Source organism: Buceros rhinoceros, unplaced genomic scaffold (genome assembly GCF_000710305.1).
Source record: "Buceros rhinoceros silvestris isolate BGI_N320 unplaced genomic scaffold, ASM71030v1 scaffold3701, whole genome shotgun sequence".
Lineage (NCBI taxonomy): Eukaryota > Metazoa > Chordata > Aves > Bucerotiformes > Bucerotidae > Buceros > Buceros rhinoceros.
In genome coordinates this window covers 37,299-56,704 of record NW_010393531.1, presented here as the reverse complement: position 1 = coordinate 56,704, position 19,406 = coordinate 37,299, and the positions used below count along the sequence as shown (strand labels likewise).

Sequence of the window (19,406 nt, the reverse complement as noted above, 5' to 3'; positions counted from 1 at the left end):
AGTGTTTTAAATAGTTGTGAAAGGGGAGAGTTAGGACTAAGAAGGTTTGAGCAATGCGTTGTGTCAACCAAAGCAGTTACGTGGGTTTCATGATTGTTACGGCAATGATGTCTTTTTACTGCAGGTGCTAGGAATTCTAGAAAAAGCTCATAATCACACTGAAGCTATCTGATTCAAAACCTGAGTCAATAGAGAGGCCACAGCTGGTAGCTTCCAAAGATGTTATCATTTGGTTTTAGGTCACAGACCTGAAGAGGAAATGCCCTGTAATGTAATAATTATTCTGTAGATGCAGACTTTTTAATCAGCAGAGCAATTCTTGGAATCCCCAGCGAGGGGGAGTGCCCTCTTTTTCCCAAAGAACTACCTCTTTGACCTTTACTGCTTTGAAACGTGGGATTGCTGGCAAGCAGTTGTCCTCTCTAGGGAAGGAGTCTGGTGGGTCACTTGTGTACCTCTCCTCAGATAATTCCCAGCCTCGCTGTCCTTTGGTAAGTTCATAGTGAATTTAACTGACTTGAAATTTATTTTTCCCGATTCAAACAAATACATTCTCACATTTCCCCTGTAAGTTTGATGATTCTGGCTTTACTTTTTTCTCTTCCTGAAATGTTTGTAATATTTCCCTAGTTTATGGGGTATATGACAAATTTTTGCCTAAAGGTGTCTGTGCTAAGTCATCTAGCAATGATGAAATGCCTGATGGAGTTTGTTATGTGTTTTAGGTTTCCTGGGGATATTTTGTGTGTGTGTGTGTCTGTGACAAGTGTAAGAATTGTTAATAAGCACAGCTTTTTTGCTTCCATCCTGTTACCAAGAAGATTTAGAATCATAGAATCGCTTTGGCTGGATCCTTTTAAGATCATCGAGTCCAACCATCAACCCAGCACTGCCAAGTGACCACTAAATCCTGTTGCTTAGCACATCTACACCTCTCTTAAATACCTCCAGGGATGGGGACTCCACCACTTCCCTGGACTGCCTGTTGCAGTTACAGATAGAATCGCTTTGGCGGGATCCTTTTAAGATCATCGAGTCCAACCATCAACCCAGCACTGCCAAGTGACCACTAAATCCTGTTGCTTAGCACATCTACACCTCTCTTAAATACCTCCAGGGATGGGGACTCCACCACTTCCCTGGACTGCCTGTTGCAGTTACAGCCTTTCTGTAAAGAAATCTTTCCTAATATCACAGAATCATTTAGGTTGGAAAAGACCTTTAAGAACATCGAGTCCAACCATTAACCTGACATCTACTAAGTATATAAATGTGTACTTACTATTTTTTAATATATCTAGATGTAAAGACATTTTATCATAAATTGTATTTCTGAATTAGATTCTGCAATAACCTGCACTGCCAAGTCCGCCACTAAACCATGTCATGAAGCACCACACCTACATGTCTTTTAAATACCTCCAGGGATGGCGACTCCACCGCTTCCCTGACCAGCCTGTTCCAGTGATTTACAACCCTCTCTGTAAAGAAATTTTTCCTAATATCCAACGTAAACCTCCCTTGGCACAACTGGAGGCCATTTCCTCTTGTCCTATCACTTGTTACTTGGGAGAAAAGACCAAGACTCACCCCACTACAACCTCCTTTCAGGTAGTTGTAAGAGTAATGAGGTCATCCTTGAGTTTCCTTTTCTCAAGACTAAACGACACCAGTTCTCTCAGCCACTTCTCGTAGACTTGCTCTCCAGACCCCTCCTCAGCTTTGTTGTCCTTCTTTGGACGCACTCCAGCACCTCAGTGTCCTTCTTGTAGTGAGGGGCCCAAAACTGGACACAGTATTCAAGGTGCGGCATCATCAGTGCTGAGTACAGGGGGACAGTCACTTCCCTGTTCCTGTGGGCCATGCTGTTGCTGATAGAAGCCAAGATGCCGTTGGCCTTCTTGGCCACCTGGGCACACTGCTGGCTCATATTCAGCCATCCACCAACCAACACCTTCAGGTCCCTTTCTGTTGGGCAGCTTTCCAGCCACTCTTCTCCAAGCCTGTATTGTTGTGTGGGATTGTTGTGACCCAGCACTCGGCCTTATTGAACCTTGTACCACTGGCCTTGGCCCGTCAATCCAGCCTGTCCAGATCCCTGTGCTGAGCCTTCCTACCATCCAGCCAGTTTTTACCCAGTGATAGTACGCCCATTGAAGCAATGAGCAGCCAGTTTCTGTAGGAGAATGCTGGGGGAAAGTGTCAAAAGCTTTACTGAAGTCTAGGTAGACAACATCCACAGCCCTTCCCTCACCCACTAACTGGGTTACCTTGTCGTAGGAGAGGTTTAGTGTGTTATGGTGGGACTTTCTTTAGTCTTCTTTTGAAAGGGCAGTCATTCTTTGGTCTCTTCCAAAGGCTTGCCTTAAAGTAATTTTTCTATTTCAACATCAGTTTTTCTCTTTGTCATATCCCACCTCAGCTGTCTTCACAAACCGGTGTGTGTGCGTGCTCTGTGTTTTGAGAGCACCATTGTTCTGTTTTGGTGAAGGCTCTCTGTAGCCTTGCCTGAAAGTGCAGAGAGGGAAGAGTGGAGAGAAGAACATTGTTAGGTGGTACACTACAAAGTGTTGGGGACAAAAAGACCTCTCGTACATTCTAGCTCTCCAGTGATCTCCTCATCCTTTGTAAGTGACTTCCCCTCTGTTGGAAGAGCAGATTATCGGGGGGAGTTAATTCCATGTGGTGTTTTTGTATGCATAGTTGTGTATTTTCTACAGCAGAAGCACACCGGGAAACATCCCCCTTGCAGTTTTGTTTTATCAGATATTTGAAGTATACAGTTGTCCGGGTAACTACAGCACAGATTTCCTTATCTCGCTGTCTTCGTGTCTCTAATTTATCCTGTTCTGCTCCATGATCCCCAGGAAACCTGTTCCTTTCTATAAATCTGTGGTCCTCATTATCGTACCCAGAAAGGTGTGGGGTATTCTGTGGAGGCGCAGGGACCACTTTGAAGAGCAAGTGAAAGAGATAAAGTCATGTAGCAGCATAAGTTTGAGTATCTACTGTTAAGGAGCAGTAATCAATTCTCAGTTTTGAGTCAACATGATAATTCAAGGTAGTTTAGATAGTGCTGTTCTATTATGTCTATTTACATCAGTAAATCGAAGCCTACATTATAGTTAAGAATTCATTTGCTGGTCAAATATAAAAGAACTGCTCTTGTCATGTATTTTCTCCCTGTAAATAAGAAGAAAAGGGTGTTGTAAATGTAGTTAGAGACCTAAAATTACTGACAAATTCTTGAGGAGTTCCACTTTAAGAACTTTGTATTTGTTTGTATTAATATAAATCGTTAGGTCTGACTTGAAGGTTGGCTCTGCTCTGATCAGGTGTTTGGACCAGATGACCTCCAGAAGAGAGGCTTTGAGTGGGCGAGGCTATGTACACATACATGTTAGTATTTAAGACTTTTATTTATCTGGCTTTTAATTAATACTCTGTTTAGAAGAAGTAAGCAAGGAGTGCTAAACTTCTTTTATTTTTATGTCTCTAATTTCAGGGGTTCATTATTATGTTCTTAAAGTAGTTTTGTTTGTTTAAATGAGTTAAACTAGTTATATCTAGGATGCTAACATACGCAAAACAGAAATCCTGAAACACAAAGCAGTTTTTTGTCATCTAAAGAGATGATCTCCAGTGTTGTAAGCACAGATTTAAAATATGAGCTAATAGGAGATTATGTCAGAATATATTCTTTTAATATTTGATACTCTGTTTTTACAGAGAAGTTATGCATGCTTATCAAAAGGTAAACATGTTTTAAGTGTTTTATATGCTCTGTCTAGAAAGAAATTATCAACAGATCATGAAAAAAACCCCATTTATTTGAATACATAGATGTCTGCCCCATTTTTAAAGGAAGACTATAATGTGTCTCAGCAAATTACTCACATTTATTAGCACTAGGGTAATTACATTCTCTCATCCAGGACTTGTTATGTTTTCATATTGCTTGACATTGCTTCTCTTGAATAATCTTGAGTCAGTGTGACAAGACCCGACGCCAAAATTTCTCTGTTTGTGGGCAACAGTACAGAGGGAGTGCATTGCAAGCATGATGGTTTGCTCTGTCTTCTTGCCATTAGTTTTAACGTTTATTTGCTTTTTGTCTTAGTAATGTGGTAAAGGAAGCACACGGGGAACCATGCAACCATTTTTTAGAAGGCTTTTTAGTTTTTAGAGGTGTTTGGGTTTTTTTTAAGTTTATTTTAGCTCCAAGTGCTTTGTGGCATCACTATATAAGATGACATTTTGAGAAGTAATGAAGAATTGGAGTCTAGGGTTATTGGCTGGTTTTTTATATACGTACCCTTTTTTCAAAGCAAGGAAGTAGAACGTGCCAGAGTCTGTACATTTCGTTGAAGGACAGACAGGTTGTGTCTGATACGCTAGAGCAATTGTTCAAACATAGGTTATAAAGGGAATGTGAGCCCTGTAACATCAGTCAAGGTTAGTTGCTTTTTTGAGTTATGTTTCACATAAATATTAGTTATGTGAGGTGAGAGCTGTCAAGGGATGAACTAATGTGTTCACCTGAGTTTTAAGAAGCTGTTCAAACATTTCTGTGGGCATAAGAATTGGTGGAGTGTTAGCTTCTGTTTGCATGTATACAGGTTGTTTTTTGTTTGTTTTTTGAAAATCTTTCGCTTTTATCTTAAGTGAACCTATCCGTTTTCAAATTTACAATCAATGCCTCTTTCACGCTAGCTAGATGAAAAAAATACAACCTTCTGACATATAGTTGTTAAATAAACCGAGTAAATTATACCATAGTGAATTAAGATCCATTTAATCTCCTTAACAAGTCGTTTATTGTATTATATATGTCATAATCTCTGTCGTGACTTTGGTTTTTTGGTACATGGAGCATTGTGGAGTATTCAAAATCGTGTTAGAGTTAGGGGCATTATTGTGCTTTCCATTAAAGATGATTTGTCTTTGGCAAAGCATGTACCAAGCCATCCAAACTGATTAGGCAGAGCCAAGTAAAGTAATGTGCTAAGATCTTTTTCCTATTACTTACTTGTATGCTCAAGTCTGTTTTAATAGATTCAGAATAACTTCTGCCAGCCATAACTTATGTCTAGATTAACAGATGGAAAATGGAAGGGCAGTGACCAAAGAAATTGTATAATGAAAAGATGAGAAGATTATTTATGCTTTTTCACACAAGGTGGTTTATTTGTGATTTGTAGGCTGTAATCTCTGATTTAGGTATACAGGCTAAATGTGGAAGGAAGGTCATTTGTTGGGTGTCAAAGCTTAGTGTAATGGGTGAGAGGGTGTTGCTGTATTTTGAGGGGTTTTTTTAGTAAGAGAAAATGTTAGGTATAATACCTGCGCTTTTCAATGCCATAATTATGGTATAGACTTCTCAACTTTGTTTGAAATGCTTTCAGAAGTTTTAGAAATTGAACAGCCAGAGTGCTAGATTGCAGAGTAACTTTTTCTTTTTTAATATGGAACTATATGTTTTTTTAGAATTTCTTTTGTTCCTGGTTTTGTGGCTTGCACTTATATAGCAATTTTCATGTGGAGCTCTAAATTTTCATTTAGAGAGAAGATGGGAGACAGAAAATAGTCATGTAAGTAGGTTCCTGTCAAAGTTAGGAACAAGTGTCAGGTTCATAGTCATTCCCGCTTCCTCTTTTAATAGTTAGACAGTGTAGGAAAGAATGCTTTTGTGTCTATTTTCCTTCTGTGGTTTGTTATTGATTTTTGAAGTAAATATTTTTCTTTCCTATTTCCAGTTATTTTTAATATCTACCTGTTAATTAATCCAAATGTTTACCCTGTCACTAACCTGAAAAAATTAATACCATCTTCTTGATTGTATCTAAAAGTTAACTCTTTCTTGTATATAACACTTAAGTCCGTAGTCCTGACAATGTTGGATTGTGGTGTTTCAAGAAATCAGTGATAAAAATCATAAAAGAACTTCTTGTAGGATTTTTCCTAACCCATGAGGGTTGAATATGGTTGAACAACAATAATTCATTTAAAAAAATAAAAGGCATATTTTCAAATTGAGATGGGAGTCAGTTGTGATTCTAAGCCACAGCTCTTTTTTTGGGATATTGAAGCGCAAACACGTTAAGTGAATACTTCTTGAGATCATTGAACTGGCAGTGCTGTTTTCTGTTTTATCCTTCTCACTTCTTTTCATGCTTTGATTTTTGGTTTTTTTTACTTTGTCCTAGACCACGAATCTTGAAAAAATTCATTAAAGCAATTACAAGAAAATGTAAAATTTTGAGGTGTCAAAATAGATCAAATGTGGCCACAAGGTGTCGCTATAATAAAAATTTAAAAGACTTAATTTCTTCCCGTTTACACTCCTTTAGTGAAACTGTTATTTCCAGTGTATGTTGTGCTTGTATACTAAACTTTCCAGACTGAAGGAGTCATTCTGGTTTGCTGATTTTGCTAAAGGGAGAAAGTACAGAGATGGTTAAATCAGGAGGAAACTCAATTAATTTTCTTCGTTTCATCTGACATCAGATGAAGTTGACTTTTTAGCTGGGGGAGTATTTGCCTAAGCAGACCAAATTATTGTTTGAAATATAATGCTATTTTGTCAGTGATACCAGAATTTGAAAAAGATAATGAAAGGGGAAAGGGGTTAATTTTTATCTGCATTTACTACAAATTTATTGTCTTATCGCTTCTTGAAATTATTATAATGTTACTAATCAAAGGGAAGTATTAATTATTACTGCATAAATATTTGGTCCTAAAGCATGTTTCTGTTAAAAGAACTGATAGATGCCTATAGACTAGTGCTTTAAATATGGGAAATGATTTAAACATTCTTTTTCATTTTTTTTTAAATTGAAAAATGTTGAAGTTTTCTAATACTAGTAAGTTGAATTAGTAATGGTATAATATGTTTAAGTGCTCTGTGCTTCCCTTAAAGTACTTGGCTGCTGTAGAAAGCATGGCATAGAATTAATTTACTTCAGAAGGTGTGCTTGCGTATTAAATGTATTTATCAGCACTAAGACAACTTCTTACCCTTTCTTTTACTAGGCATTGATGGTACTGGGTGGGTTTTTTGTTCAGCGTTGCTGTTTACTAGTGATTATACCATTTGTAATCCTCTGCCTGGAGACAAATTAAGTTGTAGATCCTGTCTCCTAAGCATTGAAAAAAGCAAAATGTAACAAGAGTAACTGTTTCAGTAAGAATGCAGTTCAAAACTAGTAAATGCTGGTGGTTGTGCACAATTATTTTATAGGTAGTGACATGTGGAGAGATGTGATTTTCAAGCATAGGCTAGACAAGACTGTTTTCTTTAATTCTGTTCTTGATCAGGCAGCTTCAGGTACCTGTGCTTTGTACTGGTGATGGTGCTGTCATTTTCTTTCCACTTGGGAGAGTCACTTATTGAAATTAGTTAGCACTAGCTTCAAGCAAGTACTTCTGTGTCTTCTCCACTTGCCCAGTAGAGAGTGGTGATGTTTAGAAAAAGCCTGCAGCCATCCAGAACAAGCTTTTGAGCAGTTTTAATTTAAATTGCAATCCTACTACATCACTGAGATGACTGAAAAATAGAGACTTAAGTTTTTTGCAGAAGCTCTAGTAAGGCATTCAGTCAGTCTGAAAAGCATTTGAAAATTTTTTCATCACTAGGTCATTCATAACCTTATAAAAGGATTTCTTGCAAATGGAATGATTAAACTCGGGCAACTGAAACCATCTTTACCGTGGTTACCACACTCGAGAAATACAAACGGTTGCATAGGCAACATGTTGGTTAGTTACTTTATTTGTACTGTGCTTTGGGAAGCATCGACCGTAGTGTAAATATTTTATTTCTAACTGTGCAGATATGCTGATGTTTCAGAGTTTAGGAAAAAACCCAACCTTGCTACATTCTTCATTTCTGGATAACTGAAATCTTAAATCTTTTCCTGTACCATGTATAATTCTAGTACTCTGTGTAATACAGTGATAATATAATCTCTAAAGATAAGTAAAATTTTTCTTGGTTTGTAGTACAGAAACATATTATTAAAAGAAAACAATTTTGAAATGTTACTCCAGACCTTCGAGAGTTTTCACTAACATTTTCACAAATCAATTTTCACTGCAAGCATGCACTTCTCTTCTTTTTTTTTTTTTTCCCTTTTTGGGATGGGGGGTCACTAACATTTTCACAAATCAATTTTCACTGCAAGCATGCACTTTTCTTCTTTTTTTTTTTTTTCCCTTTTTGGGGAATGGGGAGAAGAATTAATCACATTTTCTACTGGAAGGTGATCATATTGAGGAATCTTTATTGGCGTGTTTCCAATACCTTACTTTTTAACTTTGTGGAATACAAGGAAATGATTTCCTGAAGTCTCCGTTTTAATGGCCAGGTGCTGCTTCATTATGTTTCTAGCTATCAGTGTTTAGACATCTCTTTTCCCAGCATGTATTTAAGCTGGCATTTTTTTCTTTTCCTAAGATAAAGTGATAAGTCTCAAATTTTTCAAACATTGTAGGTCATTTACATGGGATCAAGAAAACTCTTGCCTCATCTGGAACAGAGTGTTTATTGATATCAAAGTTCCCTGTCTTCCTTTCAGGTTATGTATACTCTTGATCTGAAACTTACACTTCTGATTTCAGCTCCAAATGTGGTCCTAGTGATGTAGAAGTTGACTTCTCTGCAGACATAATCAATAACATTTTTCAAAAAGAACTTTATCAAGGCACCATTTTCTTCTCAAATTCCTTCTCTGTTTCTGCCATAGCAATTTCAGTCATCCTAACCTAAAGAGTCCGGCTCAGCTTTGAGGAAAACCAAAAAAGCTAGTGTGCATTTAAGCTGTTAATGAGAACCTGCCAGACGGCTCATCCTCTGAAAATTAATATTTGTCTGAAAAAGTGTGTGTAGAGGGGTCAGTACTTCTTGTATAGAAACGCCTGAGAGATGTGAGAGAGAGCCTGCCAATGCAGTTTGTTGGATGTGAGTACAGCGCGTTCCTTTTTTGTTTTGTAGTTTAGAAGCATCACATTAAAGGAGTAAACGTTGAAGGAATTAAACACATAGGAGTTCAGCTTTTGTGTGCTGAAGCCTGAAAAGCTTGCACTGGAGAAGTCTTGCAAAAGCAAAAGAGAGTTTAAGAGTTTAGTGTTTGTCTGCCAGAGCCTGCCAGGACTTCCACTGAAAGAGTTTTGCAAATCCAATAAAAATGATAAAACATTATTAAAGTGACAGATGTAATCAATTCAGAATTGCTGTTGGTAAATGCACTTTCTGCAGTAGGGCTAATAATAATAATAGTAATGCTGGCAAAAAGAAAACCATCCTGTGTATTTTCACTGTATGGTGAGAGCGCAGCTCTTACCAAAGAGGCGTCCCCCCTGTCCGGGGGGAAGGAAGAGGAGTACACAGCCTGTTGACAGCCCTTGCTTGATCTTCAGTCTTTTTCTCTCAGTGAGGCATTACCCCTCCTGGCTTTTTATACCCTAACTCTGTCTCTGCCTCTTAAGTGATGTTTAGCATGACTTGGGTAGGGAGTTGAGTAGCAGAGTTATGTATGTTTAGCGTGTTCTGCTTTTGGCTCATTAGCATATCGAGGGGTGTGATACTCATTTTGCCAGAAGTCTTTGCTTGGTTGCTGGAACCTTCACCATTCACTTGCTTTTCTCGCTTAGCCGGAACAGAGCTGTCTTATCTTCACCAGACTCCCTCCTTCAGCCATTTTTTATGCTAGCTCAAGGAATCTCAACTCCTAGACGTGACAGGAATCTCATTCTCATAAGCATCTTAGCCTTTTGTGCAGAATTCCCACAAGAAGAAACAATTAGCTTTTTAAGATACCTAGAGGACATTTTTTCATGTTTGATGTAATAATAAGCAGGCCTTTTTGTAGTATGGTTAGGTTTTCTGTGGATTCTCAATTGTGATGTATCCTTAAGCTGTAAATAGGTCTGTTGTCAAGCTGTTTTGCCTCGTAGAAGAGGTCTGACATAGGTAAAATTATCAGTAGTGATTTAGCTTGACAGTGATACATAAAGATAGACCTAAACATCAAAATATCAAGTTGTTCCTAATAATTCTACAGCAACTTGTATTTTCAAGCTAATGTTGTGTGAGACAAACCTGCATTTAAAAGGCAACTTCAACACTCTTTTTCTGATTCCTCTTCTGTGATTTCTGTAACGCTCCAAGAGCTAGAATTAACAATGAAAACTTGCCATATGTATTTACAAAACTGGCTTTTACTAAAGGAAATCTTCATTTGGCAAATTTGTAACAATTCTGATTTATTTTAGTTTGATCAGTGCTGGCCATCCGTTGAAGTTGTTTGATGCCATTGTATAAAGCACTTCTCTTTTTCCCTGTTTCTCAGCAGATATTGGGCATGGTTTGTTGATGCATATATGAAACACTAGACCGCACTTACACATCGTGAATACTCAAATTGTATGTGTAAAACCAAGTAATACACTTAATGTGGATTCACTTTTCAATTTCTAAGTTTATAAAACCATCTGTCAACCAACACTAGGCCAGTTTCAGTTGTGGAATAATTTGGATGACATTAAAAATTTTATAATAAAGCAAATTTATCCTAGGTGCTTAAACTTGATTGTTCCCAAACCTCAAGTTATCTTCTGTGTAGCACTTTTAAAACATTCAAATCAGTGTATGCATGGGAAAGCCATAAACCAAACTGCTTTATTCAGTATCCTTTTTCTCCTCAAGAAAACCTTGTTGAACTGGTGTTGAACTTCAGTTTCTTGAGCTTGGACTGTAATTGTTCTTTCTCAGTTCAGTTTCAGTTGGGAGAATTAGGCTGATAATTCATTTTGGTGCAGCTTTTAAATACTTTTATTCCACAAAAGGAATATTGACCCCCTAATGTGGCAGGACACAAATAGTTGCAAGTGAAAAATCAAGCTGAAAAGACCGATAAATAAAAAAGGAACAAACTAGCTGCTACAGAGAATCAAATTAATAGGAAATAAAAAGTGAAAGTGTACTCAACTCAGAGAAAAGAGTGAACAAAGGAGAGAAAACAAGAGATCACCCAGAGAAAATACATGTTTGAAAAAAAAGTCAATGTAAATGAAAATGTTTTAAAATACAGTGGTTTTTACAGTAGGGATAATTATAGGAGAACAATGTGATTTATCATTTTCAAGCTGCTACTGGAAGCAGTTATGTTATTATTTGTAATGTTTTCCAGAATGGAGGAGAGATCTTTGTAAAACCCCAGATTCTGCATTTGGGTTTTGATTTGTACCATGAAGCAATTTTTACAGCTTCATACTTTTCGTATTTGTTTTTCATTTGTAAGATTGGGACAAATATTTCCATACTTCACTGAAGTTGTGATGAAAATCTTGGAAAGTTTAGATACTGAATGTAACGTAATTCATCATGGCTTGGCTTCATGAGCAAAGATCTGGGAAGGGCTTTTCCCACGCTCACTGCAGGCGATGAGTGCACCCTTCGGGGCTGCGCGGTGGGTTTTTTAGGTGAGGCGCAGCGTGCGCGGAACTGGCTCCACCCTTTACACCTGAGGTTCATCTGCCAGGGCCCAGCGAGCTTGGACAGTGACAGCGAAGTCCTCGGGTCGTAGGTTTGGTTAGAGTGTCCTTCTCTGAGATGATGGAGCCTTACAGGGCTAAACGAGCTCCATCTGCCCGGGTTTGGGGTCAGAGTTGTCCTTCTCCTAGGATGGTGCCCGAAGGCTAGTGAGCCCATCCTGCCCGTGGACACACTTTGTCTGCCCCTTCAGCCGAGACTTGTCTGGCCTGGGAGACCCCACCGGAGGCACATGCCACCCCCAGCACAGCTCTCAACCCCACAAGGGCACGCAAGCTCCTTCCCCACGGCAAGGGGGTGCCCGTGGAAGAGAACATAATTAGCAGTAAATAAAATAGTGGCTTCATTACATTTCATTGTACTATTCTTTGTTGTCTGAACTGGGAAATAGCAGCAGTGATTGGAGGTGTATCAAATATTGATTTCTAAATCTGTGTTCTATTCAATTCAGTTATCCTATCTTTTAGTGGTAACTTGCAGTGTTGGCTAATCAAGTTGCATTCTCATTAACAGCGTAACTGTCCTTTTGAGTCAGAACAACAGGCACCTTACCCTGTGTCCTGTCTCTGACCCTAAGAGCAGGACTTGCAGGTCAGGGAGAGCCTCTGAGCCCAGTCATCTGCTGTATTCTGTTCTCCTTATACTTTCATACATTTCTTGGCTATTCATTTATCTAATTCCTTCTCTGACTTGGCCATTACCAACTGCTTTCACATTCTAGTGGCAGCGAATTCCAAAAACTCATTAGCCGCTGTACAAAGAAAATAGTTTTATCTGCTTAGACAATTCTTTTACTCATTTGCGTCTTGTAGTTCCAATATTGTGGGATCTGGTGAATAACAACACTGTGCGTTCGCGTTTTTCACTCTTACTAAGATTTTGTGAATATCAAGCATAGCCCCTTCAATTATCTCCTCTTTGGTTTCATCTACTCTGTTGCTGTTAAGATTTTAGATGGTCTTCTCTGTACCTTCTATGACTCTGCTATGAACTCCTTGAGTTGTGGAGGCCAGGACACAAACCCTTGAGATGCAGTGCGTCGAGCTGTTGCGGTGTGACTCAGAACACTGTATTGTTCTCAGCACCCTTCCTAATGATGCGCAGTATTTCAGTGATGCCCTGCCCCTGGTGCTTTATTACCCAAAAAAGCTTACTTTCTTTCATCTGCAGACTTGGAGACTGCACGAAGGAGAACTTAGGCTCATTAGCTCCCAGCATCCTTAGAAGCAAGATTATGGATTTCATGACTCTTCTTGATACTCAGTGTTTTGCAAATGAAAACAACTTTGGCTTTCACAGTTGACTTAACTGCGTGACTCATGTGAGACTTGAGATTCTGTTCAACTCTTTTGCTGAAGCGTTTAAAAGTAAGATTTGGCAGTACTTCTGTAGTTTGCAGTTGATATACTGTTTACAAAGATTAATTCTATGCTATACTTTAGAAGCTAAAATCAAATATGCGTCTGCTTGGGTTTGGGGTTTTTTTTTTCTCTCCAAAAATTTCATTCTAAACATACCCAGGGATTTTCTGAAGTTATGCAGTATGTGTTTGGGGGGGAGGATGAACATGAAGGATTTTAATTTTTTTAATTTTGTTTAGTTAAAGACTAATAGTCTTTTAAATTCCTGTGGTCTCTTAAAACCAGTGAAATATTCTATAGTTAATTGTTTTCTTTCATGTCCTTCTATGTAGAGCTGAGGGGGGGGAGATTTGCTGGTTGTTTTGCAGATGTATTTAAGTGGTTGCAATTAAATTTGATTGGAAAAACCTTGAAAAGCCCTTGTGAATTTGAAGAACTTTAGCTTTTTCTGAGAGACTTGATTTTTCAAATATCTGAGATTTGTGTGGGGAAAATTTATACTAACTTTCCATGTGATTTGACTTTATGTGTTCATTTTCACATTAACTTACAAGACGCCCTTGCTCTTTTTATGGCATGAAAATTTGGATAATGGAGTGTAAAAATAACTTTAAAAGAGCAATTAATTCAAAAGGAAGTCATATGTTACTGTTTCTGTAACAAGCTGCTTAGAGTCTAGAAATAAAGAGTTTAAATGTCACACGTTTGGTCATTTGAAAAAAGTAGGAGTAATTTCTAAGTACGTAGTATTAGGGCATACAGTCAATCTTAACTGTGCGTTAGGGTGCTTCCGTATAGCAGTTATGTTCTTCAGTGCATATTAATAAAGTTTGTACCTGATAAAATGCACTTCTAAGAACTGAGCTTGGCTTTGTAATTTTTTTTTATTATTACAGTATCAGTAGCAGGACAATTTTCTGTGTAAATGGGTATTTATGAAGACTTTCATTGATTTTGGACCATTTAAATTTTTTTCAGTTTAACTAGTGACATTTATGTTGTGTTTGAAGGATGGGGGTTATTTTAGTGGGGTTTTTTTTTTAACAAGAGTATTCTTGTATTTAATAGGTAGGAAAACTAAGTCAGGGTGAAACACTGCGTGTGTGTGTAGACACTCTTCCCAATCAGGCTATATTTCGTCTCCTTTTTAAAGGGAAGGATTTAATGTATGAAAACTGATTTTAAAACTTTGACAGATCAAAATAGAATGAAGGGCTGGAAGACGATATTGCAGATTGTTGTGGTTTAAACCCAGCTGGCAACTGAGCACCATGCAGCTGCGCGCTCCCCCCATCTACCCTGGTCAAGGGGGAAAAGAATAAATGCAACAAAAGGTTTGAGGGTGGAAACAAAGGACAGGGAAGGCTCACTCACCAACTGTGGTCAGACTCGACTAGGGGAAACAGAACCAATTTAATTTAAACAACAAAACCAGTACCAATGCACCAATTGGACTGGAACCAGGACAGTGAGGAAGAAGAACGGGATCTTAAATACATCTTCCCCCCACCCCTCCCTTCTTCCCAAGGCCAGCTCTGCTTACCTTCTCCCCACAAGTGGCACAGGAGAGCAGAGGGTGAGGTCAGTCCCAGTCCGCTTCATGTTGCATCTGCTGCTCATTCCTCCTCGGGGAAAAACAGTCCTCCCCTGTGGCAATGTGGCATCCCTCCCGTGGGGAGACCGCCTTCCATGAACTTCTCCACCTAGCGTGGATGTCTTGTGTGGACAGCAGTTCTCCCAGCAATGAATCACTTCAGCAGAGGTCTCCCTCGGAGTCATGGCCGTTCTCAGGATGAATTCCCTGCTCCAACGTGGGCTTCTTCATGGGCTGCAGCTGGAACTTTTCTCCACTGGTCATTTCTGGGGACTGCAAGGACTCAGCCTGCCATCTCGCCAGAGGGAAATGGCTGCTCCGGAGTGTCTCCTCCCTTCCTCACTAACCTGGGTGTCTACATGGTTGTGTCTCTCTCTCTTCCCTCTCTCCAAAAGAGAGCTCCCACAAGCAAAAGGCACTTGCCCAGCAGGTTTCCCCTCTTAAATATGTTTATTTCAGAACTGCTGATTGGCTAAGCCTTGGCCAGAGGTGGAGCCGACTTGGAGCTGCTTTCTCAAAGCTTCTTACAGGGACCTTGCCAGCAGCACCCTCTCCCACTACCAAAACCCTGCCAGGCACGAACCCAACACACCGATGATTCTAGTTTCTAGTAGATTATAAAGCATATATAACAGCTGTAAAGAAAGATGATTTCCTCATCCTGTTTCGTCTTGCCTTCATAGATAGGTGTGTAAATGAAAAGGAAGCAAATTGTTTCAATATGCCAAATCTGTATTATTTCTTTGTAGTGAAAATGAATGAAATTGAAATAATTCACTCTTGGGTGAAACTAGAAACTACAAATGTATTTTATCCTCTCGGTGCAGATTGACAGCCTACGGATTAGTAGTAAGAGAATGTTCTTCGTATCATCAATGGTAGTCAGACAAGTTCACAAGTATGAATTACAATGAAGTAAAAGAGATTCTCAGGTAATTTACACAGAATAGCATGTAGTTCATCATTTTAACTGAAGCTGCTGTTCACTGTTAGAAAATGTATTTTTTCGAACTTCTTAAATCCTTTTTATCCTCTGTATTATGGAAGATTTGTAATTACTTTTGCCTCATCTGCATCACCTATGCATCATCTGATTTATGGAAGATACTGAATGCTCTTTACTGTCCTCTGGCATGTGGATATGTGTTGGCACAGTTGCGTCAAGCACCCCACTAGTTTTCCCCACAGGCGTCTGAAAATTAATAATAAGGTTTGGGGTCAGCAGCATGTTTAGACTACTTCATTTCCGTGACTGACTGACAGTCTCTTGGGGTTTAGTAGAGAATGCAACATCCTTGAAGGGTTCACAGTGCTGTATGCAAGTTGAGCTCGTGGAGTTTGTAGTAATGTTACACAAGCAAGCTACCAGGAGAAGTATCTGCAGCCACCAAAATCTTTCTTTTCCTATCACTATATGAATGCAAAGAAAATCGAAGCCAAACTGTTCTGACAATTCAAAAGATGTATCTTTGTGTCTGGCTGAGGAGTGTGGCAAAGTAGCTAGAAAGTGCCTGTCTTGTAGAAATTTTAGCTGGTTTCGCAATTCTAACTTGCAAGATTTGGCTACAGAATAACAGCATGCCAAAATATGTACCGGTAGTTGATTCTTTGAGACACGTTGTGGATGTCGTCTCCCTGGAAGTGCTCAAGGTCAGGTTGGATGGGGCTTGGAGCAACCTGGTCAGGTGAAAGGTGTCCCTGTCCATGGCATGCATGTTGGAACTAGATGATATTTAAGATCCCTTCCAACCTGAACCATTTTATGATTTTCAGAAACAGTTCTCTGAGTTTAATTATATATGCATCACTTAAACTTTTGAGGGGAAAGGATGTATGTAGGAGGTAGAGGTGACGAGAAGGCGTGTCTGCTTGCATAATCTCGTAGGAATCTCAAACATCTAGGCTAGGTAAGGCAAGTGTGAAAGAGAAAACATGAGTGATTTGACAGAAGAGTACTTAGGTTTGTCTTTGAGGAACTGGGGAATGATGGGACTCTAATTCATCCTTTAGTTGCTGATGAGTCTAGACTTCTTGTTCAAGGGGCAATGGACAGTCTGCATTTTACTGGCATTTGTTTCTGTATTGTCCTTTTGTGTTGGTCGTTACCAGAAATAAGGTGACTGAGATGAGATACTTGAATTTTGGAGATAATCTGTTTATTGGGGGGTTTTAATGACAAATCTGCTGAATTACCACATGCTTCTAATAACATGTTTGGGCTTTTGGAATTAAATAAAAATTTCTCTGTTGCAATTCTCGATGCATTTTAGACACGATATTAGTTTGTGTATGAAATTAATCTAAAAAGGCATTTAGCGACTGGGAAGTTGACTGAACATTTTATTCTCTGCTATCAGCTTGTTTATCCTACATTTCTTCCAAAATTATTGTTAAAGAATCCTCAAAATCATAGGCTAAGGAAAATTTATTAAAGCAACGCGCGGAATGCAAACAGTGTCTGCCCAGGTTGGCCTGTTTCCTCTTATTAGCTTTAGCAACTTTGAACATCGGTTAAAACTGTGACACGTTGTTCTATGCATTTTGGGGTGATGGCATGTGAACATTTTTTAGATGGGGGGGGAGAGTGAGGGGAAGTACTGTTCTTGACGAGCCTCTTGAGCATTTGGAGGACTTCTTGCTGTATCATTTATAAAAACTTTGAAAAATAAGTGTTTTCAAAATATATCTTCTCTGACTATTTACTCGGAACTTACTTGGCACTTCTTCTCATTTTATACTGTGGATGACCAGTGTTTGAGCTGTTCAGAAACAAACCACCACATTTATTTAGTGTTTACATTTAAAAAAAAAAAATCCATGGGAGAAGGAGGCATCTAGATGCTGAAGAACATCTGTTAGCCCATTTTATTTTAAAGTAAGTGCAGTAGTACATTATTTAAAATTGTCATTTTGGTGAAATTCATAATTAGTCTTTATTATGTAGCTTCATGGCTTGCATCGTGTGCAACTGTCATGATGCACTTTAAAATGTTGAATAGATTTGTTCTACATTACCTAAAAAGGAAATTTTTCAGTATGAAAATCTTATCGTGTATATCAATTTCTTAAGTACAGGTCGAAGGAAGTGCTATTTAGTAGCTTGTATTAAAAATCCATAGAATAGAAGTAATATTTTGCAACTGAGTAACTGCTGAGTGTAATCCTTCAGGCAGAATTCTGAAAGCATCTGTAAAACTGGAAAATTACATTCTTCTGTATTTCAGGCATAACTGGACTTTAATTTCTGTTCATTTTAGCTTCTAGTGAATTATAGCTGCATAAGGAGCTAAATTATGTAATTCATTTAATTTGTTCAGATAAGAATTTGTTTGGGGTATTAAAATTAGGAAGTGTATGCAGTTACCATGGAGATTACTTGAAGCAGTTGGAGTAGTTAGGAGAAAACAGAGTTCACCACAGGAGTCACAAACGAGAGGGCTTTTGTACAGGGTGTATCGGATTGGGCTGGTAGGAAGGGACGGAGCTTTTTAGTTCTCTCTGCAGTGTTTCTCCTATTTCTAGTGGCCTTTTAAAGTAGAGGAGATTTTTGGGGGTCCTCTGAATGTCTTTGGGTTTGCTTCCTCCCACACTTTGCTCCTTCTCCTTACAACTTCTGGTTCTCGTATTCCGTTGGTGCTACTTCAAATGTCAGCTAGAAGAAATGACTTAACTAGGGAGCTTTCCTACCCATGTAGTCTTGTAAGGAGAACTTTTATGTTGACTTTGTAGTTACCTTGATTTATGGATCAAGAAGATCATGTTCAAACATGTCAGATCTTCAGGTATTAATAAGCTTCATCCCAGTTAATCCAGTGTTTTCGTTGAAGTGGGCTGAAATGCTCTTACGCTAGCAAGCAAAAGTTCCATGAAGGTGGAATGGACTAATGTGTCTCATCTTGATTTAAGGCTCATCGTAAAAGAGGAATTTATACAAATTAGCTTCACTGTAGGGGAAGAAAGAAAACTTTTTGTGGTTTATATTTTCTTGTGCCTGATGTTCCCAGTATTCAGGCGTGGTATTTTAGAGTGGACATCTTCCATGATAATTTTAAGTTCTACAAGTTGTATGAAGGAGTTAATACATATGGGATTTACAGTGCGTAGCTAAAACAAAGTAATGAACACCAGTATCAAGAACAAAAATGGGGAATTCTTATCCAGATATTCTGAAATACAGAATATCTGAAATACTGTGTTTTTTACTCTGAGTAACAGATTTTTTTATTCTAAGATGTAGGAGGGAAATATGCAACAAATTGTGTGAGCTTAATTGCCTTAATCTAATTAGAATATGCTGTGCCATACTTGGAGGCACAGATGGAGGGTGGTCTTAAAAATAAAGTTGAAAATTTTACTCTTCATAGAATTATGGGCTACGCTTTAGTGTTAGAAGCATTGCCATTTATAATTGCTGTAACATTAAAGCTTTAGTGAATAGTAATTTTGTCCAGGGGCACTGAAGTAATTTTTGAGGCCTGTTCTCTAGAATACAGTTTCTGACAACTTCCGAAAGTACAAATGGAACAAATACCTGCTCCCTGACGTGCTTGACCATTTGCAACTAAAACACGGTTTCGACTCCACTTTCCTCTTTGCAGTTTCTGTTGAGCAAATTAAATGTAGCAGTTCACTTGCACATTAACAATGTCTTGATGCTCACATTCCTCCTCTATCTTTTTGGAGATCTTTATGGTTAGAAAAACTATTAATTCCTTATTTAGCTCTTCAAATTCCTTTACAGACTAGGGCTGAATTGCAGGTGGTTCATTCTGTTGCAGAAGACCAAGTGTTAAGACAGATGGTTTCTTGGACTGGTGACTAACACAACTCCTGTATGCTGTGCTATCACTTCTTCATCTTCCATCAGAAGGCTGTGTTGGCTGTTGATGGGTGGTTC

General features: G+C 38.6%; 1 protein-coding gene across 1 annotated transcript in view; it reads left to right on the top strand.

The window, feature by feature from the left end:
- BTBD9 (BTB (POZ) domain containing 9) overlaps positions 1-491 on the top strand; it is a gene marked incomplete at its 3' end in the record, with an annotated part of 10,671 nt that extends 10,180 nt beyond the window's left edge. Inside the window, exon 6 of the mRNA XM_010144870.1 lies at positions 290-491. Coding sequence (XP_010143172.1) covers positions 290-491 — 202 coding nt within the window. The remainder of the gene's footprint in view (positions 1-289) is intronic.
- Positions 492-19,406: the final 18,915 nt, after the last annotated feature.